Below are 22,519 nucleotides of genomic sequence, written 5' to 3'. Positions count from 1 at the left end.
TCCCCCTAAACACCAACACAGCAGTCATGTACCTTTCAAGGGGTTCAGGGGCAAGATGGGCAAGGCATTTCTACTAACTCTTCTTAAGGATCATGGACAGTGCCCTATGCTACGAGGTAAGCGGTGACTGTTGTAATGCTTAACTGGTGATCATTTCATGTCACTGATCCTTGGCTCTCTTTGTATCTCATAGGACTGTTGTAAGTCCAATACAAAATGAGTCTTCTTTTTAAACAACTGAAATGTTTTACAAAGCCTAGCATTCTCATATAGAGTCCTTTCAATTCTCCCCACTTTCCCGAGAGGCTAAGAACACTTCACACCATGAACTAGGAGAGGGGGTAGAGCCCTTTCTGATGAAATACAGAAACAAAGACAGAGTCTTAGCCTGCTTGCTCTCTGGACAGGATCTCGGACCACAAGGTCTTAAATCCTGGTATAAATGACGGAAGTGAGGACACTTCAACTGGCACTCTCATAACAAGAGTTCTGAGACACCTTCCAAAGAGACTGTAGCAGTAGACGAGGGAAGGGAGTGCTACAGTGTGGTAGTACAGGGGGAATGCTCGGCTACAGCAGTGAAAAATGTGGTACCTATTGGTGTGCTCTCGGGGTTCTTGTACATGTAGCATAGATGACCTTTACAGTGTCCCTGCCACCTTCCCACCTGCATTAGGTGTTCTTTTTGTTTTTTTGTTTTTTTTAATTTACGTTTATTTATTGATTGATTGTTTGAACTTATTTATTCTACGTATTTATTTTTTTGGCTGCACAGGGTCTTCATTGCTGTGCACGGGCTTTCTCTAGTTGCGGCTAGCGGGGTCTACTCTTGGTTGCGGTGTGCGGGCTTCTCTTGTTGCGGAGCATGCGCTCTAGGCGCGTGGGCTTCGGTAGTTGCGGCTCACGGGCTCTAGAATGCAGGCTCAGTCGTTGTGGCACATGGGCTTAGTTGCTCCACGGCATGTGGGATCTTCCCAGACCAGGGCTCGAACCCGTGTCCCCCGCATTGCATTGGCAGGCGGATTCTTAACCACGGCGCCACCAGGGAAGCCCTAGGTGTTCTTATATAGAGTCTAAAAACAGAGGGCACTGAGCGAAGGTAGTGGTTACTGAAGGCTCAGGATCTAAATTCTACCTGTCTCTACACCCCTTCCCAGCTGTCGATTTGACCCCATTTGTGAATGCCGACCTCATTCTTCAACTTTCTCTGCCGTTTGTATACTCACCTTGAAAACTTGTTTCTGTGATGCGTTGAGCAGACACAGGGTGGCAGATTGCAGAGGTGGAAGCTGGTGGTCGGATATTTGTGGGCTGAATCTCCTTCAGTCCCATTCCCATTTCTGGTTGCGCAGAGGCCCTACTTCCTGTGTATGACGCGGAGCCATAGGATTGCGGGCAGGAGCCAAGTTCTCCATACAGTGAAGACCCCAGTGTGCCTTGGTTATAGTAATATACCTGGCTTCCTTCCTGGTAGGGAAGTGACAGGCGGCTATGCCCCTGATTTGGAATCTGAGATGGTGCTCCCTGAGCAAGCCTGGCAGAAAGTGATGGATATAGAGGGACCATGTTATTGGCGTCTGAAGTTTTATCATACTGGGCTGCCATAAACATGGAGGAAGCAGCTGGGTGCCGGTCAGTGAGTGCCAGAGTAAAGTCTCCGAGTGAAGAGGAATTCTTTTCAGTGCTTCCTGTGATGTCCCACTCAAGAACACCTGGATAGGAAGGAGCTGAAGTGGAGATCTGGCTGTGGTCAGTAACTCCAGATAACATAGTCGTGCTGGAATGTTGGTAAAGGTAGGCACTACCCATGAGTGTCTGGAAAGAGGTACCGGTAGCCGATGCCGAACTGACGGCAGGGGCAGAGACTCTGGAGAAGTTGCAGACACTTCGTGTTAGGGAAGTTGCATTGCTCACCACAGGAAGAGAATGCTGCAGAGAATTTAGAGTTCCAAGTAGAGATGGATTTTGGAAATTTTCTGTAAGAACAAGAGGGTCATGAAAAACTCAGGGAGGTTGAGAAATTCTCACTACGTTTGAGGAACAGCATTATCTTAAGGTTCTTGCTCTCAGGACACCTCTACTATCGACCCTTCCTGAGAAACCCAAAATCAGACAGTTAATGATGGCTGTAAGGACTGAGCAGTTTTCCACTCTTCTGTATTAACTGCCTGTGCTCCCATCTTGGGCACAGATGGGCAGAAGAGCCAAGTGGTATGGTTCAGACATTGTTCTCTAGGCTGGAAGCAACCTTCTCCCTGCCCTGTCTTTCCCTTCAGCCTGCACTCGTATTGACTTCTATGCTATTTCCTAGACTGGAAGCATTTTAGAACTAGGAGGCCCTTAGAGAACTTTCTCTTTTTTCAGTCTCATTTCACGAGTAAGGAAACTGAGGCTCAGAGAGGTCGGGTTGACTTGTTCAGGTTCTCTCATTATGTTAGTGTCATTACCAGGTTTCAGAACCTAAGTATCCTGACTTCCTTGCCAGGACTCCACTCTGAGCATGATACTGCCAGAAAGCAGGAGAAATAGAACTTATAATATAAGCATTTTTTTTGTCCATTAGAAAACAGTACGGCCATTACCATTGTCATCTTCAGTGTCTCCCTTTGCTTGTGCAGTTCCCACGCTATTACCTAGAGTTGACGTATAGCTCAGTCCAACTGGTGAACTGAAAGAGTCATGTTTGCCCTCTTCAAGCCTGGTTTCTCATCCTACCTCAAAATGATTACCCGAAAGTGGATTTCTTAAGTGCTTTTGGAAAGAGAAAAGTTATCTGATTACTTCAGATTACTCATCTATAAAGTGGTTATAACACCACCACCAATAATAATAGCAGTAATAATTAATAGATGAATAAGCTGATCTATTGCGTATGATTTATATGGAGGAAGATACAATAAGTTCTAGAAAGACAAAGAAAAATCATGAAAAACATGTTACGTAACGAAAAAGAAATCCATAGATATTAATGAAAACTGGGGTATGTGGGCAAGTATCAAAGCCTAATGAATTTACTAACAAATGACATTCTGTACCATACATGCAATATTATGAAAGTGAATTTTGCCCACTCTATTTTAGTGAATACTATTAACCAAAAAACACGATGGAGGTGATAGAGGTGAATGAATTCCTAGCCAATGCATACAGACAGAGACGATAAATCAGTAAAAAATGCACAACAAGCAACAGAATGCAACAAATGTGAATGTATAGGTAGCCACAACATATATAGACAAGTATTTCAATGAAAACCGGTACAAAGCAGACAGCAAAATAGTAAGTGTAAAAGAGTTTCATTATTGTGCTCATTCATATTTTTACCCAGCAAGTAACAGGTATTAAGCCTAGGAGAAATATATCTGTCCATGAATATAACTCATATAATAAGCAGAAAGGAAGCTTAAAAAGTATCAAGAAGGTTTTTGTATTTATCCTAGAACTTAGAATCATCTTCCACATCCAAGAAGATGACATCCCAAGACCTCAAAAAACCATCATCCCTAGAATCCAATTAAAAAAGATTTTCAAATGTAAGAAAATCCAAAGGACTCCACAACATTGTTTTAGATAAACGTGGATGTTTGTGTTTTCTTTTTTTCTTTTGCCGCGCCGCGTGGCCCTGGCCGTCAAAGCACCGAGTCCTAAGCGCTGGACCGCCAGGGAATTCCCTAAATGGGGAATTAGAGATGTGGGGCTTGACTTTTTCTTTTTCTTCTCCGGTAGCTAAGATCTACAAGCGAACGATGGCTGTTGATCAATGTGCTCTCTGTGTTAGGAAGGAAATAACTGTAAAAATTGAAAAGCAACCTTGCCTTAGAAGGTACATATCACACAAAGGAAATAGTCCTTCTGATTCAATGTAGAAGATATCATTTAAAATGTTTAATTGGTCAAATGTCTACCTAGTTTAAAAATTAGAAAGAATAGAACACTGAAAAGCAGCCCCCTAGATAACCACTTTGGTTTCTGGTTTCTAGGAAGCATCATTTCTAAAACATACTTCTAAAATGTTTCTATTCCAAACTGTCAAGTGCCAGCTGTATTCAGAGAGGCAATAAAAGAAAGAAAACGGAGTATGACTTTTCTGATAGGCTGCCCTTCCTGGTGATCCCCTGTTCTGGCCTTACTTTCCTTCTTAGTCTGTTAATGTAAGGATTTGCTACCATCAGCTTTGTTTTGCCCTGCTCTGAGCAGATTTCCCTCTGTGCTGTTTCTGCTTTAATTTAAAATCTTTGGCTCCCATCAACATTCCATGGCAAACTGCCTCTTTCTTGAGAGCTCCTCTATGCTTTCCCTCTTCATTCTTATATTTTTTTCCCATCTCTTGGTTCCTGTTGGCCTGTGCTAATGAAAACAATCCTAAACTTGCTTACGTTTGACTCTGTGCCTCCCTATATAGCCCAGTACTCTCCATCCTCTCTCCCTATTCTCTCTTTTCAACTAGTCGAAATACTAGTGGAGGGAGACCATTGGAGATGAAACATCTTGGTATATATCGCTAGTTTTCTGTGTCACCTGGCTTTTCTATGTTTCTGTTGAAACACTCTTTTGAGAAGTCTCTGATTTCATTTTCTACATGGGTACCCTTTAAGGCTCAATATTGGAAAAGAAGGGGATCAGAGTGATCAACCCAATGTGGTATCCTAACGTAACAGATAAGGAAAGCAGCAGGCTTTGTGAGGCAGTCAGTGATTTGTCCAAAGTCACACAGACAGTAAACGTCAAAGTCAAAACTGAAATTAGGTCTCCAGACTTGTAGTTCAATACTTTCCCTCATTATTCCACGCTATTTTGAATCTCCTCCTCAATTTAGGGGCAAAAGAAATCGAACGCAAAACTTTCCAAAGTTTCTTTTCTTACCTGACATGGTCAGAGAAGAGGAGACATCAACTGCAGGTACAAGGGATGAGGAGACAACACTAGAGGATGTCTGAGTGGCTGCAGCTGAACGGCGCACGTGTCCAGTACAAAGGTCACTGGTTACTGGTCCAAACGGCTCCACGGAAACCCCAAGACCTCTACCAAGTGGTAGTAGGTTTGGTAGGAGAGTGATGTCACAAAGCAGGCAGTTGAAAGGTATGAGCTAGCCAATAGGGAGGTCCGATCCCCAACAGGAGGGCGGGCTTGGGTGAAGAGAGCGTAGGAGAGCTAAAACAACCCCTCAATTTCTGAGCTCTGGGGAGGAAATCCTAGAAGACAGATTTACCTCCCCCAGGCTCTTCCATTAGGGAAATCATTGCAACATTTCTTACAGACGTTCATTAATATAATTAACTAACAGTTACTTATATTCTACAGAGTATTCTATTTTATGTATCATATACTTAGAGCTATATAGATCTTATTTAACTAGTATCCTTAGGAAGGAAAGAGCCATGTAGTTTGAACTATTACAGTTGTAACTTGGTTAAAGAGCAGGGTGAAGTTTGTTGAGTGTACCCTGTGGAGAATGTTGTGGTCCAAGGCTCTTCTCTTTTAGTTTCTTCTCCTTGACTCCTACCTTCCTTGGGCTGGGCTAGGCTGGGGGCCAGGTTGGACTTGCGACTTAACATTTCTCTTCCGCTTTCTTTTTTTTTTTTTTTTTTCTTCCATTATGGGCATTGCTTCTAGGACAAGCCTTGATCTTGCATTGGATGTTCCTTCCTGTCAACTTCCAGCAGCAGGAGTCTTCTTTTCAGTGCTTGATGCTTCACGAAATAGACTCTGCCCATTGGCAGCAAATACCAGAGAGCCAGGAGACAGAGCTGGTTGCAGACCTTTCCTCTTCCAGCCTTTGGTTGCAATTGTTTTGCCCATGATTTGCTAGCTCTAGTTCCTTGGGCCACACAGGTATCCTGCCATCCAGCTCTTTTTATATGTGAGAGACATTCTGAACACTGTCCCTCTTTCTTTGCACAGAAGTATATACAGTGTGGCAGTTACCGTAATCTCCTCCCCCTTGCAAACAGCCCCTCTAGAATCTCGGACCTCTAGGACTCTCTGTCTTGCATGCTTGGGTGCAAGGCCAAGCACAATGAAGAGGAGAATAATTAGAGAAAGAGGAGGACATTGGTGGAGAACTGGGAGCAGGTAAGGTGAAAGGGCACCGGAGAAAAGAGATGCATGTAGGTTTTTTGGTTTCTGTGGGAAACAAGTTGACACACTTGGGCCTCATTTTGTATTAACAGAACAGAGAGTTGTAGATATAAGTAGCTAGATCGTGCAGCAACTGCCATGAAGTCTGTACACTGAAGAGAACAGTCTCACATCTAGTTTTCATTTTGTTTTATGTCATATTACCTTATTTATAGCATTCACTGGTATGTTTGTAGAACGCAGATGTTTTCAAATGCTCTGGTTTTGTCTACATGGTTATTTCCTTGTCCTATTTGTAAGGAATCCAACATTGTAAGACATATTGCATGTTTTTCTCTTGACGATTGTTTACCTTGAAGCGTCATGAGCTAACTTGAGCTGTTGGATTTTGTGGAGAAACTTTAAAAAGGGTCTGTGAAAAAGGCATTGTGGTGAGTCGCATTATGCACCCGAGCGTAAGGAGCAGATATCTGCCACCAGCCCAGCTTGGCCTGGATTGCCTCTGTGTTAGTTCCCCTGGTTAGTGCTTTTCTCCCTAACCACTCTTGTGACTGTGATAATGTGAGTTAAGGGCTGAGTTGCTAGTGATTTATGTGTGAGGTAGGCTGGTTTGAGGGAGGAAATCTATGGACCTAGTCATTTTCCTTGGTGGTAAGCTTTCAGGGGTGCAAAGATCGATCTTCCTGGGGACTTTTCTGGTACCAGGAAGATATCGCATAGATGGGACCTCCAAAGACACACATTTAATTTTTAGGCCTGTTGTTCCTATTATGGGATGTGAGTTTCTTCACTGATGGGGATGCTGCTTATCTGAGAAGAAACTGTGAAAGGTGGTGTAGTATAGAGGTGTGGCTTAAGCTTTTAAGTTTTCTTCAAGGTTTTTCCCCTAAGCTTCATACTTCAGACGGCCTACTTACATGAGACTAGTATGTGATGTCAGGCTAACAACTTCCTAAATACCTGCAAGCCAGATCAGTGTCTCTTTTCTCTATATTCCCATGGAAATCAAGGGTCCCGCCGAATTTTCCATCGAAACAGTTGATTTGTGCTGTCTCTAGGAATTCTACAGGGCGTACCGTTGCTTCCTAACCGGTGTCATTTGGGAGATCGATCCCCCTCTGTACGTTCAAATGATTAATTTTGAGACTCTGCTCATGTGTGCAGTAAACCCTTTAATTCCCTAAGACCTTCCTTTCCTCCATCTCATACCCCATGAAGCCCGCTTCAGTTTATCTCCTGAATTTCTTTGGAATCTGTCAGCTCTCCCTCAACATCCTAATACTGAACTTGCCTGTCTGTTGCGATTAGGTCCTAACTAGTGTCCATATATCTTGTTTCCCTCCAATCCATTCTTCACACAAGAAAGCTTCAAAGCAAGTTGGAACATTGCTCATAAACATCGCTCACAAACATTGTTTTGAGAATAGAAAACACACTGGTGGCCTTTAAGACTCTGCGTGCTCTAGAATCCTCTCTGCTTCTCTAGCCCCATCTTGTGCCACGTTTGCCCTCACTTTCTATGCTTCAGATACACTGAATTAACCTTAGTTCTCACTCATCTGACAGAAGTCAGTTGAGAAATTATTTTTCACTGTGATTCCTAGCATTAAGGAATTTGATGATCAGGTTTTGTATGAGGACTAAAACTAAACTGGGAAGTGGAAGAATTGCGTTTCAACTGTTTCAGTCAACACGCATGTATTAATGATACCTAAGTATTGAACACCGGGCTAGGTTTCATGAGGGATACAGAAGTTCTGGCCATCTCTGGTTTTGGGTATCCCTTATTTGTTGAGACCTTTGCGTTGTTTGGTTGCCTTTTGTCTGTTTTCCAGATGGGAAAACAGGAACAAGGGAAGTATAGGTTATTACTAGGTGGGGTTGAACAAGTGGAGCAGCAAACTGCAAAGCAGAAAGAAGAGGGACGTACTATAGAGGGATGTGATTTCCATTTTCAAGGCGCCTGCGTCCTGTGCAGGGAGACAGCCTAACATAAAATGTGCCTAACAAAAGATCTATTGACTTCTTACTAAAAATCTCCAGTTCATATAACCCAGGGGTTTATACCTTCTCCTTTAAAAGTTCTATTCCTGGGACTTCCCTGGTGGTCCAGTGGTGAAGACTCTGCGCTTCCAATGCAGCAGGCGTGGGTTCAATCCCTGGTTGGGGAGCTAAGATCCCACATGCTGCGCAGCCAAAGAAATTTTTTTCAAAAGTTATACTCCTGTGTTGTTGAATTTAGTGGTTTAGATTTTGTTTGAATGTTAAGAAGATTTCAGTTTATTTACCAGGAACAAACAAAACATAATGTAAAAATAGTTTCCCAGAAACGATTTCCATCGTTCTCTTCTTCCCTTTCTCCCGCAGACTGACTGGTGTTTCATCTCGACAAGTTCTCTGAAGTTCTCTGTCATTCCATAGGAAAGCGGTCTGGCTTGGAGGTTGCAATCCCAGGGAATTTTTCATCAGCGGGGAAGTCTCCATCACTACAGAGGAATCAAGGTTGAAGTCAGTCCCGGGTAAGTGAGATGCTCCCCCTAAACACCAACACAGCAGTCGTGTACCTTTCAAGGGGTTCAGGGGCAAGATGGGCAAGGCATTTCTACTAACTCTTCTTAAGGATCATGGACAGTGTGCCCTATGCTACGAGGTAAGCGGTGACTGTTGTAATTCTTACTGGTGATCATTTCATGTCACTGATCCTTGGCTCTCTTTGTATCTCATAGGACTGTTGTAAGTCCAATACAAAATGAGTCTTCTTTTTAAAAAACTGAAATGTTTTACAAAGCCTAGCATTCTCATAGAGAGTCCTTTGAATTCTCCCCACTTTCCCGAGAGGCTAAGAACACTTCACACCATGAACTAGGAGAGGGGGTAGAGCCCTTTCTGATGAAATATAGAAACAAAGACAGAGTCTTAGCCTGCTTGCTCTCTGGACAGGATCTCGGACCACAAGGTCTTAAATCCTGGTATAAATGACGGAAGTGAGGACAGTTCAACTGGCACTCTCATAACAAGAGTTCTGAAACACCTTCCAAAGAGACTGTAGCAGTAGACGAGGGAAGGGAGTGCTACAGTGTGGTAGTACAGGGGGAATGCTCGGCTACAGCAGTGAAAAATGTGGTACCTATTGGTGTGCTCTCGGGGTTCTTGTACATGTAGCATAGATGACCTTTACAGTGTCCCTCCCACCTTCCCACCTGCATTAGGTGTTCTGTTTTTTTGTTTGTTTGTTTGTTTTTAATTTACGTTTATTGATTGATTGATTGATTGAACTTATTTATTCTACGTATTTATTTTTTTGGCTGCACTGGGTCCTCATTGGTGTGCACGGGCTTTCTCTAGTTGCGGCTAGCGGGGTCTACTCTTGGTTGCGGTGTGCGGGCTTCTCATCGCGGTGGCCTCTCTTGTTGCGGAGCATGGGCTGTAGGCGCGTGGGCTTCGGTAGTTGCGGCTCACGGGCTCTGGAATGCAGGCTCAGTCGTTGTGGCACATGCGCTTAGTTGCAGCACGGCATGTGGGATCTTCGCAGACCGGGGCTCGAAGCCGTGTCCCCTGCATTGGCAGGCGCCACCAGGGAAGCCCTAGCTGTTCTTACATAGAGTCTAAAAACAGAGAGCACTGAGAGAAGGTAGTGATTATTAAAGGCTCAGGATCTAAATTCTACCTGTCTCTACACCCCTTCCCAGCTGTCGATTTGACCCCGTTTGTGAATGCCGACCTCATTCTTCAACTTGCTCTGCCGTTTGTATACTCACCTTGAAAACTTGTTTCTGTGATGCGTTGAGCAGACACAGGGTGGCAGATTGCAGAGGTGGAAGCTGGTGGTCGGATATTTGCGGGCTGAATCTCCTTCAGTCCCATTCCCATTTCTGGTTGCGCAGAGGCCCTACTTCCTGTGTATGACGCGGAGCCATAGGATTGCGGGCAGGAGCCAAGTTCTCCATACAGTGAAGACCCCAGTGTGCCTTGGTTATAGTAATATACCTGGCTTCCTTCCTGGTAGGGAAGTGACAGGCGGCTATGCCCCTGATTTGTTCGTGGGCCTCCTGATGCAGCAGTTCCCTTGGCTCTGGCCCTGTCGTCAGCTGCCCCTAGGAGGACTCTGAGCCCTAGCTACTTCTCTGGTAGATTTGCCTATTCCCCCACTATAATCACACCTGAATAAGGCAACTCAAACCTTTCAGAGATGTGTCGTGAACCTCTTGTTTTCTGAAATACCTATCTGGTGGTTGTGAGACTTAAGGCCAACCTCCCCGAGAGACTTTGTTTCTATTTCTCCTAGTAAACCTAGACTCATCTCCTGTCACCTTCAACTCTACTCCAATTGTGTTCTTTCAACCCAGACCCCTGACCCTGCTTTTTACTTCTGCCATTTCATCCTCACTCCTGCTTCCTTTCCTAAATCCATACGTCTCTTTTGGCCTTCCTAGCCCTGGGCCAAGTTCCTTCCTCTTTCCTCAGTTTTTACCCCTTTCCTTCATTCTCCCATCCAACTTTCAGGCCTTCCTTTCTCACGCCCCAGTTAGCAGCATCTCAAAATTCGAAAGGTTTATTACTCATCTATTAATTCTATTCCATTTACTTATTCGGTTCTATACCTATCTTACCTATGTATGGAAGAACCGCTGGTAGCCAAGGTGGCAGCAAGAATCCTAGCAGCTGTCACCTGACGTATCCGTAGTAGTCAGCAATTTCCATTTCTTTGTCCCTCTGGGTGAAAAATTGCAGCTTCCCCGAAGAGGTGTATCTGGCAGCATTCTCCCGTTGTTGTTGAGCCCGCCTCTTCATGGCCTCTCGCTCTGGCCTCTGCTCTTGTTCGATGGGCTTTGACATGACTGGCTCAGGCACGTTGGGTTCCCTCCATGGAACTCGTTGCTTGCTGAAGTCTTGGAGTAGAAGTTGGGTTTGGAGCTTGGGTGGGGACTGGCGCTTAGTCACAGCAGGGGGAACAGGCTCGCGCTGGAGAGAAGCGCCAGATGAAGTTTTGTAGGGTGCAGGCCTAGGAGCAGCAGGCTGAGGGACACGAGGCTGGGTATGGTTGGTCCAAGCCGGTTGGGTTGGGTTGGCCACAGTTGGCTGAGCTGGTTTGGCGGGACCTGGCAAAGAGGCAGGAGCTGGCTGGGATGAATTGACTGCAGCAGGTTGAGCTGAGTCAGTAGAACCAGGCTGGGCACGGTAAGCCACAGCAGGCCGATGTGAGGCCAGAGACTGTGGCCTCCGAGGAGCGGGTCGAGCTTGAGGCTTGTCCCAGGCAGAAAAAGGCAGAGGTATCAACTTGACCTTCCCAGGAGGAGGCCGCTCACACTGGGATGGAGATGGACACTCTGTTTCAGCACTGCTGTCTGGTTTCTGGGCTTGGACTTGCGTTTTCTCAGGCCTCTTACCCTCACGTGGGGTATGCCGCCGTGGCTGGATCGCTGGGGGTGGCTGGGGGTCTTTGGGGTTGCTTGAATTTCCCAAGAGCCGACAGGAAGAGAGCCCAGTTTTCGTCTCATTCTTCTTCCCCAGCGCATGAAGAACCTTCACAGACTCCAGCATGCGCACGCCAAGGGAGGTTCGAGGCTTTTGAAAGCTCTCTTGGCGAAGCTCAGTTTGGTGTTCCTTTCGCTTCGTGTTGGGGATTGCTGGCTTGTCTTCTGCCTTGACTTTGTTCCCTGACTGCTTGTTCTCTTCAGCCTTGTTTCTTCCTCTGGTCCTTTTGGTCTTTTCCTGCCCATGGCTCTCAGTTTTGCTGATCTTTCCGGATGCAGCTTTCTGAGGTTTGCCTTGAGAGTGCTTGGCCGTGTTCGCAGGAGCCCTGTCACTGACTGCAGCAGTGCATATAACCGCTTCTCCCCCTAACAGGCACTCTGGATCCTTTGGCTGGATTTTGGCCTTGGGAGCACCACCGATAGGCTCAGAGGCTTTCTGTTTGTTCTTCCTGGGTTGATCAGAGGGAACCTTTACGACACTTGGCTTTTCCTGCACCTGATTCACCTTAATGGCTCTGGTGTCTTCAGCTTTGATCACGTTGGGACCTTGGGATCGATCAAGATCTTTCCAAGAATTAAAGAGCTGGGGAAGGTGAATATCCTCCGCCAGTGTAGTAATGTCTGCAAGACCACTGCTAGGTTCAGTCCCATTTTCAAGTGTCCCTAGGTCCTGACGACTCAGGCTGTTCTCTCCCAGATCAGCATTTTCAGAACCAGGCTGCTCCTCTTGGCTGAGGGGATCGGTGCAGGCCAGCGGCTGGGGAATATCAGGGATTCCCAAAGGGAGTAGTGGAGGATCTTGGTTTTCTATTGGGATCTGGTAGGCCTCCAGAGGCTTTGACAGCTTGGTTTTGATATCCTCCACGTTCTTACTCTCTGTTTGTCCCTGGCTTGGAGCTGGAGGCAGGGCCAGGAGACGCCTGGCACTCTGGACTGGAGCTGTCACTGAAATGTCCCCAAGTTCAGATGGTGGGTTACTCTCAAGTATGTGACTGTTTCTGCTACTGCAGGACTTGGGGAGTTCTTGAGTTTGTGTCACACAAAACGTCTGGCTTGGAGGTTGCAATCCCAGGGAATTTTTCATCACCAGGGAAGTCTCCATCACTACAAAGGGATCAAGGGAGAAGTCAGTCCCTGGTAAATGAGATGCTCCCCCTAAACACCAACACAGCAGTCATGTACCTTTCAAGGGGTTCAGGGGCAAGATGGGCAAGGCATTTCTACTAACTCTTCTTAAGGATCATGGACAGTGCCCTATGCTACGAGGTAAGCGGTGACTGTTGTAATGCTTAACTGGTGATCATTTCATGTCACTGATCCTTGGCTCTCTTTGTATCTCATAGGACTGTTGTAAGTCCAATACAAAATGAGTCTTCTTTTTAAACAACTGAAATGTTTTACAAAGCCTAGCATTCTCATATAGAGTCCTTTCAATTCTCCCCACTTTCCCGAGAGGCTAAGAACACTTCACACCATGAACTAGGAGAGGGGGTAGAGCCCTTTCTGATGAAATACAGAAACAAAGACAGAGTCTTAGCCTGCTTGCTCTCTGGACAGGATCTCGGACCACAAGGTCTTAAATCCTGGTGTAAATGACGGAAGTGAGGACACTTCAACTGGCACTCTCATAACAAGAGTTCTGAGACACCTTCCAAAGAGACTGTAGCAGTAGACGAGGGAAGGGAGTGCTACAGTGTGGTAGTACAGGGGGAATGCTCGGCTACAGCAGTGAAAAATGTGGTACCTATTGGTGTGCTCTCGGGGTTCTTGTACATGTAGCATAGATGACCTTTACAGTGTCCCTGCCACCTTCCCACCTGCATTAGGTGTTCTTTTTGTTTTTTTGTTTTTTTTAATTTACGTTTATTTATTGATTGATTGTTTGAACTTATTTATTCTACGTATTTATTTTTTTGGCTGCACAGGGTCTTCATTGCTGTGCACGGGCTTTCTCTAGTTGCGGCTAGCGGGGTCTACTCTTGGTTGCGGTGTGCGGGCTTCTCTTGTTGCGGAGCATGCGCTCTAGGCGCGTGGGCTTCGGTAGTTGCGGCTCACGGGCTCTAGAATGCAGGCTCAGTCGTTGTGGCACATGGGCTTAGTTGCTCCACGGCATGTGGGATCTTCCCAGACCAGGGCTCGAACCCGTGTCCCCCGCATTGCATTGGCAGGCGGATTCTTAACCACGGCGCCACCAGGGAAGCCCTAGGTGTTCTTACATAGAGTCTAAAAACAGAGGGCACTGAGCGAAGGTAGTGGTTACTAAAGGCTCAGGATCTAAATTCTACCTGTCTCTACACCCCTTCCCAGCTGTCGATTTGACCCCATTTGTGAATGCCGACCTCATTCTTCAACTTTCTCTGCCGTTTGTATACTCACCTTGAAAACTTGTTTCTGTGATGCGTTGAGCAGACACAGGGTGGCAGATTGCAGAGGTGGAAGCTGGTGGTCGGATATTTGTGGGCTGAATCTCCTTCAGTCCCATTCCCATTTCTGGTTGCGCAGAGGCCCTACTTCCTGTGTATGACGCGGAGCCATAGGATTGCGAGCAGGAGCCAAGTTCTCCATACAGTGAAGACCCCAGTGTGCCTTGGTTATAGTAATATACCTGGCTTCCTTCCTGGTAGGGAAGTGACAGGCGGCTATGCCCCTGATTTGTTCGTGGGCCTCCTGATGCAGCAGTTCCCTTGGCTCTGGCCCTGTCGTCAGCTGCCCCTAGGAGGACTCTGAGCCCTAGCTACTTCTCTGGTAGATTTGCCTATTCCTCCACTATAATCACACCTGAATAAGGCAACTCAAACCTTTCAGAGATGTGTCGTGAACCTCTTGTTTTCTGAAATACCTATCTGGTGGTTGTGAGACTTAAGGCCAACCTCCCCGAGAGACTTTGTTTCTATTTCTCCTAGTAAACCTAGACTCATCTCCTGTCACCTTCAACTCTACTCCAATTGTGTTCTTTCAACCCAGACCCCTGACCCTGCTTTTTACTTCTGCCATTTCATCCTCACTCCTGCTTCCTTTCCTAAATCCATACGTCTCTTTTGGCCTTCCTAGCCCTGGGCCAAGTTCCTTCCTCTTTCCTCAGTTTTTACCCCTTTCCTTCATTCTCCCATCCAACTTTCAGGCCTTCCTTTCTCACGCCCCAGTTAGCAGCATCTCAAAATTCGAAAGGTTTATTACTCATCTATTAATTCTATTCCATTTACTTATTCGGTTCTATACCTATCTTACCTATGTATGGAAGAACCGCTGGTAGCCAAGGTGGCAGCAAGAATCCTAGCAGCTGTCACCTGACGTATCCGTAGTAGTCAGCAATTTCCATTTCTTTGTCCCTCTGGGTGAAAAATTGCAGCTTCCCCGAAGAGGTGTATCTGGCAGCATTCTCCCGTTGTTGTTGAGCCCGCCTCTTCATGGCCTCTCGCTCTGGCCTCTGCTCTTGTTCGATGGGCTTTGACATGACTGGCTCAGGCACGTTGGGTTCCCTCCATGGAACTCGTTGCTTGCTGAAGTCTTGGAGTAGAAGTTGGGTTTGGAGCTTGGGTGGGGACTGGCGCTTAGTCACAGCAGGGGGAACAGGCTCGCGCTGGAGAGAAGCGCCAGATGAAGTTTTGTAGGGTGCAGGCCTAGGAGCAGCAGGCTGAGGGACACGAGGCTGGGTATGGTTGGTCCAAGCCGGTTGGGTTGGGTTGGCCACAGTTGGCTGAGCTGGTTTGGCGGGACCTGGCAAAGAGGCAGGAGCTGGCTGGGATGAATTGACTGCAGCAGGTTGAGCTGAGTCAGTAGAACCAGGCTGGGCACGGTAAGCCACAGCAGGCCGATGTGAGGCCAGAGACTGTGGCCTCCGAGGAGCGGGTCGAGCTTGAGGCTTGTCCCAGGCAGAAAAAGGCAGAGGTATCAACTTGACCTTCCCAGGAGGAGGCCGCTCACACTGGGATGGAGATGGACACTCTGTTTCAGCACTGCTGTCTGGTTTCTGGGCTTGGACTTGCGTTTTCTCAGGCCTCTTACCCTCACGTGGGGTATGCCGCCGTGGCTGGATCGCTGGGGGTGGCTGGGGGTCTTTGGGGTTGCTTGAATTTCCCAAGAGCCGACAGGAAGAGAGCCCAGTTTTCGTCTCATTCTTCTTCCCCAGCGCATGAAGAACCTTCACAGACTCCAGCATGCGCACGCCAAGGGAGGTTCGAGGCTTTTGAAAGCTCTCTTGGCGAAGCTCAGTTTGGTGTTCCTTTCGCTTCGTGTTGGGGATTGCTGGCTTGTCTTCTGCCTTGACTTTGTTCCCTGACTGCTTGTTCTCTTCAGCCTTGTTTCTTCCTCTGGTCCTTTTGGTCTTTTCCTGCCCATGGCTCTCAGTTTTGCTGATCTTTCCGGATGCAGCTTTCTGAGGTTTGCCTTGAGAGTGCTTGGCCGTGTTCGCAGGAGCCCTGTCACTGACTGCAGCAGTGCATATAACCGCTTCTCCCCCTAACAGGCACTCTGGATCCTTTGGCTGGATTTTGGCCTTGGGAGCACCACCGATAGGCTCAGAGGCTTTCTGTTTGTTCTTCCTGGGTTGATCAGAGGGAACCTTTACGACACTTGGCTTTTCCTGCACCTGATTCACCTTAATGGCTCTGGTGTCTTCAGCTTTGATCACGTTGGGACCTTGGGATCGATCAAGATCTTTCCAAGAATTAAAGAGCTGGGGAAGGTGAATATCCTCCGCCAGTGTAGTAATGTCTGCAAGACCACTGCTAGGTTCAGTCCCATTTTCAAGTGTCCCTAGGTCCTGACGACTCAGGCTGTTCTCTCCCAGATCAGCATTTTCAGAACCAGGCTGCTCCTCTTGGCTGAGGGGATCGGTGCAGGCCAGCGGCTGGGGAATATCAGGGATTCCCAAAGGGAGTAGTGGAGGATCTTGGTTTTCTATTGGGATCTGGTAGGCCTCCAGAGGCTTTGACAGCTTGGTTTTGATATCCTCCACGTTCTTACTCTCTGTTTGTCCCTGGCTTGGAGCTGGAGGCAGGGCCAGGAGACGCCTGGCACTCTGGACTGGAGCTGTCACTGAAATGTCCCCAAGTTCAGATGGTGGGTTACTCTCAAGTATGTGACTGTTTCTGCTACTGCAGGACTTGGGGAGTTCTTGAGTTTGTGTCACACAAAACGTCTGGCTTGGAGGTTGCAATCCCAGGGAATTTTTCATCACCAGGGAAGTCTCCATCACTACAAAGGGATCAAGGGAGAAGTCAGTCCCTGGTAAATGAGATGCTCCCCCTAAACACCAACACAGCAGTCATGTACCTTTCAAGGGGTTCAGGGGCAAGATGGGCAAGGCATTTCTACTAACTCTTCTTAAGGATCATGGACAGTGCCCTATGCTACGAGGTAAGCGGTGACTGTTGTAATGCTTAACTGGTGATCATTTCATGTCACTGATCCTTGGCTCTCTTTGTATCTCATAGGACTGTTGTAAGTCCAATACAAAATGAGTCTTCTTTTTAAACAACTGAAATGTTTTACAAAGCCTAGCATTCTCATATAGAGTCCTTTCAATTCTCCCCACTTTCCCGAGAGGCTAAGAACACTTCACACCATGAACTAGGAGAGGGGGTAGAGCCCTTTCTGATGAAATACAGAAACAAAGACAGAGTCTTAGCCTGCTTGCTCTCTGGACAGGATCTCGGACCACAAGGTCTTAAATCCTGGTGTAAATGACGGAAGTGAGGACACTTCAACTGGCACTCTCATAACAAGAGTTCTGAGACACCTTCCAAAGAGACTGTAGCAGTAGACGAGGGAAGGGAGTGCTACAGTGTGGTAGTACAGGGGGAATGCTCGGCTACAGCAGTGAAAAATGTGGTACCTATTGGTGTGCTCTCGGGGTTCTTGTACATGTAGCATAGATGACCTTTACAGTGTCCCTGCCACCTTCCCACCTGCATTAGGTGTTCTTTTTGTTTTTTTGTTTTTTTTAATTTACGTTTATTTATTGATTGATTGTTTGAACTTATTTATTCTACGTATTTATTTTTTTGGCTGCACAGGGTCTTCATTGCTGTGCACGGGCTTTCTCTAGTTGCGGCTAGCGGGGTCTACTCTTGGTTGCGGTGTGCGGGCTTCTCTTGTTGCGGAGCATGCGCTCTAGGCGCGTGGGCTTCGGTAGTTGCGGCTCACGGGCTCTAGAATGCAGGCTCAGTCGTTGTGGCACATGGGCTTAGTTGCTCCACGGCATGTGGGATCTTCCCAGACCAGGGCTCGAACCCGTGTCCCCCGCATTGCATTGGCAGGCGGATTCTTAACCACGGCGCCACCAGGGAAGCCCTAGGTGTTCTTACATAGAGTCTAAAAACAGAGGGCACTGAGCGAAGGTAGTGGTTACTAAAGGCTCAGGATCTAAATTCTACCTGTCTCTACACCCCTTCCCAGCTGTCGATTTGACCCCATTTGTGAATGCCGACCTCATTCTTCAACTTTCTCTGCCGTTTGTATACTCACCTTGAAAACTTGTTTCTGTGATGCGTTGAGCAGACACAGGGTGGCAGATTGCAGAGGTGGAAGCTGGTGGTCGGATATTTGTGGGCTGAATCTCCTTCAGTCCCATTCCCATTTCTGGTTGCGCAGAGGCCCTACTTCCTGTGTATGACGCGGAGCCATAGGATTGCGAGCAGGAGCCAAGTTCTCCATATAGTGAAGACCCCAGTGTGCCTTGGTTATAGTAATATACCTGGCTTCCTTCCTGGTAGGGAAGTGACAGGCGGCTATGCCCCTGATTTGTTCGTGGGCCTCCTGATGCAGCAGTTCCCTTGGCTCTGGCCCTGTCGTCAGCTGCCCCTAGGAGGACTCTGAGCCCTAGCTACTTCTCTGGTAGATTTGCCTATTCCCCCACTATAATCACACCTGAATAAGGCAACTCAAACCTTTCAGAGATGTGTCGTGAACCTCTTGTTTTCTGAAATACCTATCTGGTGGTTGTGAGACTTAAGGCCAACCTCCCCGAGAGACTTTGTTTCTATTTCTCCTAGTAAACCTAGACTCATCTCCTGTCACCTTCAACTCTACTCCAATTGTGTTCTTTCAACCCAGACCCCTGACCCTGCTTTTTACTTCTGCCATTTCATCCTCACTCCTGCTTCCTTTCCTAAATCCATACGTCTCTTTTGGCCTTCCTAGCCCTGGGCCAAGTTCCTTCCTCTTTCCTCAGTTTTTACCCCTTTCCTTCATTCTCCCATCCAACTTTCAGGCCTTCCTTTCTCACGCCCCAGTTAGCAGCATCTCAAAATTCGAAAGGTTTATTACTCATCTATTAATTCTATTCCATTTACTTATTCGGTTCTATACCTATCTTACCTATGTATGGAAGAACCGCTGGTAGCCAAGGTGGCAGCAAGAATCCTAGCAGCTGTCACCTGACGTATCCGTAGTAGTCAGCAATTTCCATTTCTTTGTCCCTCTGGGTGAAAAATTGCAGCTTCCCCGAAGAGGTGTATCTGGCAGCATTCTCCCGTTGTTGTTGAGCCCGCCTCTTCATGGCCTCTCGCTCTGGCCTCTGCTCTTGTTCGATGGGCTTTGACATGACTGGCTCAGGCACGTTGGGTTCCCTCCATGGAACTCGTTGCTTGCTGAAGTCTTGGAGTAGAAGTTGGGTTTGGAGCTTGGGTGGGGACTGGCGCTTAGTCACAGCAGGGGGAACAGGCTCGCGCTGGAGAGAAGCGCCAGATGAAGTTTTGTAGGGTGCAGGCCTAGGAGCAGCAGGCTGAGGGACACGAGGCTGGGTATGGTTGGTCCAAGCCGGTTGGGTTGGGTTGGCCACAGTTGGCTGAGCTGGTTTGGCGGGACCTGGCAAAGAGGCAGGAGCTGGCTGGGATGAATTGACTGCAGCAGGTTGAGCTGAGTCAGTAGAACCAGGCTGGGCACGGTAAGCCACAGCAGGCCGATGTGAGGCCAGAGACTGTGGCCTCCGAGGAGCGGGTCGAGCTTGAGGCTTGTCCCAGGCAGAAAAAGGCAGAGGTATCAACTTGACCTTCCCAGGAGGAGGCCGCTCACACTGGGATGGAGATGGACACTCTGTTTCAGCACTGCTGTCTGGTTTCTGGGCTTGGACTTGCGTTTTCTCAGGCCTCTTACCCTCACGTGGGGTATGCCGCCGTGGCTGGATCGCTGGGGGTGGCTGGGGGTCTTTGGGGTTGCTTGAATTTCCCAAGAGCCGACAGGAAGAGAGCCCAGTTTTCGTCTCATTCTTCTTCCCCAGCGCATGAAGAACCTTCACAGACTCCAGCATGCGCACGCCAAGGGAGGTTCGAGGCTTTTGAAAGCTCTCTTGGCGAAGCTCAGTTTGGTGTTCCTTTCGCTTCGTGTTGGGGATTGCTGGCTTGTCTTCTGCCTTGACTTTGTTCCCTGACTGCTTGTTCTCTTCAGCCTTGTTTCTTCCTCTGGTCCTTTTGGTCTTTTCCTGCCCATGGCTCTCAGTTTTGCTGATCTTTCCGGATGCAGCTTTCTGAGGTTTGCCTTGAGAGTGCTTGGCCGTGTTCGCAGGAGCCCTGTCACTGACTGCAGCAGTGCATATAACCGCTTCTCCCCCTAACAGGCACTCTGGATCCTTTGGCTGGATTTTGGCCTTGGGAGCACCACCGATAGGCTCAGAGGCTTTCTGTTTGTTCTTCCTGGGTTGATCAGAGGGAACCTTTACGACACTTGGCTTTTCCTGCACCTGATTCACCTTAATGGCTCTGGTGTCTTCAGCTTTGATCACGTTGGGACCTTGGGATCGATCAAGATCTTTCCAAGAATTAAAGAGCTGGGGAAGGTGAATATCCTCCGCCAGTGTAGTAATGTCTGCAAGACCACTGCTAGGTTCAGTCCCATTTTCAAGTGTCCCTAGGTCCTGACGACTCAGGCTGTTCTCTCCCAGATCAGCATTTTCAGAACCAGGCTGCTCCTCTTGGCTGAGGGGATCGGTGCAGGCCAGCGGCTGGGGAATATCAGGGATTCCCAAAGGGAGTAGTGGAGGATCTTGGTTTTCTATTGGGATCTGGTAGGCCTCCAGAGGCTTTGACAGCTTGGTTTTGATATCCTCCACGTTCTTACTCTCTGTTTGTCCCTGGCTTGGAGCTGGAGGCAGGGCCAGGAGACGCCTGGCACTCTGGACTGGAGCTGTCACTGAAATGTCCCCAAGTTCAGATGGTGGGTTACTCTCAAGTATGTGACTGTTTCTGCTACTGCAGGACTTGGGGAGTTCTTGAGTTTGTGTCACACAAAACGTCTGGCTTGGAGGTTGCAATCCCAGGGAATTTTTCATCACCAGGGAAGTCTCCATCACTACAAAGGGATCAAGGGAGAAGTCAGTCCCTGGTAAATGAGATGCTCCCCCTAAACACCAACACAGCAGTCATGTACCTTTCAAGGGGTTCAGGGGCAAGATGGGCAAGGCATTTCTACTAACTCTTCTTAAGGATCATGGACAGTGCCCTATGCTACGAGGTAAGCGGTGACTGTTGTAATGCTTAACTGGTGATCATTTCATGTCACTGATCCTTGGCTCTCTTTGTATCTCATAGGACTGTTGTAAGTCCAATACAAAATGAGTCTTCTTTTTAAACAACTGAAATGTTTTACAAAGCCTAGCATTCTCATATAGAGTCCTTTCAATTCTCCCCACTTTCCCGAGAGGCTAAGAACACTTCACACCATGAACTAGGAGAGGGGGTAGAGCCCTTTCTGATGAAATACAGAAACAAAGACAGAGTCTTAGCCTGCTTGCTCTCTGGACAGGATCTCGGACCACAAGGTCTTAAATCCTGGTATAAATGACGGAAGTGAGGACACTTCAACTGGCACTCTCATAACAAGAGTTCTGAGACACCTTCCAAAGAGACTGTAGCAGTAGACGAGGGAAGGGAGTGCTACAGTGTGGTAGTACAGGGGGAATGCTCGGCTACAGCAGTGAAAAATGTGGTACCTATTGGTGTGCTCTCGGGGTTCTTGTACATGTAGCATAGATGACCTTTACAGTGTCCCTGCCACCTTCCCACCTGCATTAGGTGTTCTTTTTGTTTTTTTGTTTTTTTTAATTTACGTTTATTTATTGATTGATTGTTTGAACTTATTTATTCTACGTATTTATTTTTTTGGCTGCACAGGGTCTTCATTGCTGTGCACGGGCTTTCTCTAGTTGCGGCTAGCGGGGTCTACTCTTGGTTGCGGTGTGCGGGCTTCTCTTGTTGCGGAGCATGCGCTCTAGGCGCGTGGGCTTCGGTAGTTGCGGCTCACGGGCTCTAGAATGCAGGCTCAGTCGTTGTGGCACATGGGCTTAGTTGCTCCACGGCATGTGGGATCTTCCCAGACCAGGGCTCGAACCCGTGTCCCCCGCATTGCATTGGCAGGCGGATTCTTAACCACGGCGCCACCAGGGAAGCCCTAGGTGTTCTTACATAGAGTCTAAAAACAGAGGGCACTGAGCGAAGGTAGTGGTTACTAAAGGCTCAGGATCTAAATTCTACCTGTCTCTACACCCCTTCCCAGCTGTCGATTTGACCCCATTTGTGAATGCCGACCTCATTCTTCAACTTTCTCTGCCGTTTGTATACTCACCTTGAAAACTTGTTTCTGTGATGCGTTGAGCAGACACAGGGTGGCAGATTGCAGAGGTGGAAGCTGGTGGTCGGATATTTGTGGGCTGAATCTCCTTCAGTCCCATTCCCATTTCTGGTTGCGCAGAGGCCCTACTTCCTGTGTATGACGCGGAGCCATAGGATTGCGGGCAGGAGCCAAGTTCTCCATACAGTGAAGACCCCAGTGTGCCTTGGTTATAGTAATATACCTGGCTTCCTTCCTGGTAGGGAAGTGACAGGCGGCTATGCCCCTGATTTGGAATCTGAGATGGTGCTCCCTGAGCAAGCCTGGCAGAAAGTGATGGATATAGAGGGACCATGTTATTGGCGTCTGAAGTTTTATCATACTGGGCTGCCATAAACATGGAGGAAGCAGCTGGGTGCCGG

The 22,519-nt window shown here is 47.6% G+C and overlaps 1 protein-coding gene across 1 annotated transcript in view; it reads right to left on the bottom strand.

Moving 5' to 3' along the window:
* LOC309653825 (uncharacterized protein) overlaps positions 1–22,519 on the bottom strand; it is a gene marked incomplete at both ends in the record, with an annotated part of 154,776 nt that overhangs the window by 116,285 nt on the left and 15,972 nt on the right. Inside the window, 2 exons of the mRNA XM_082478623.1 lie at positions 1,227–1,976; positions 4,864–4,979. Of these exons, the coding sequence (XP_082334749.1) occupies positions 1,227–1,976; positions 4,864–4,979 (866 nt within the window). The remainder of the gene's footprint in view (positions 1–1,226; positions 1,977–4,863; positions 4,980–22,519) is intronic.

The sequence above is a fragment of the Balaenoptera physalus genome (genome assembly GCF_965194825.1).
Source record: "Balaenoptera physalus genome assembly, contig: HAP1_SCAFFOLD_1268, whole genome shotgun sequence".
Taxonomy (NCBI): Eukaryota; Metazoa; Chordata; class Mammalia; order Artiodactyla; family Balaenopteridae; genus Balaenoptera; species Balaenoptera physalus.
Note: the sequence above shows the minus strand (reverse complement) of the source record. Positions and strands in the feature narration are given on the sequence as shown.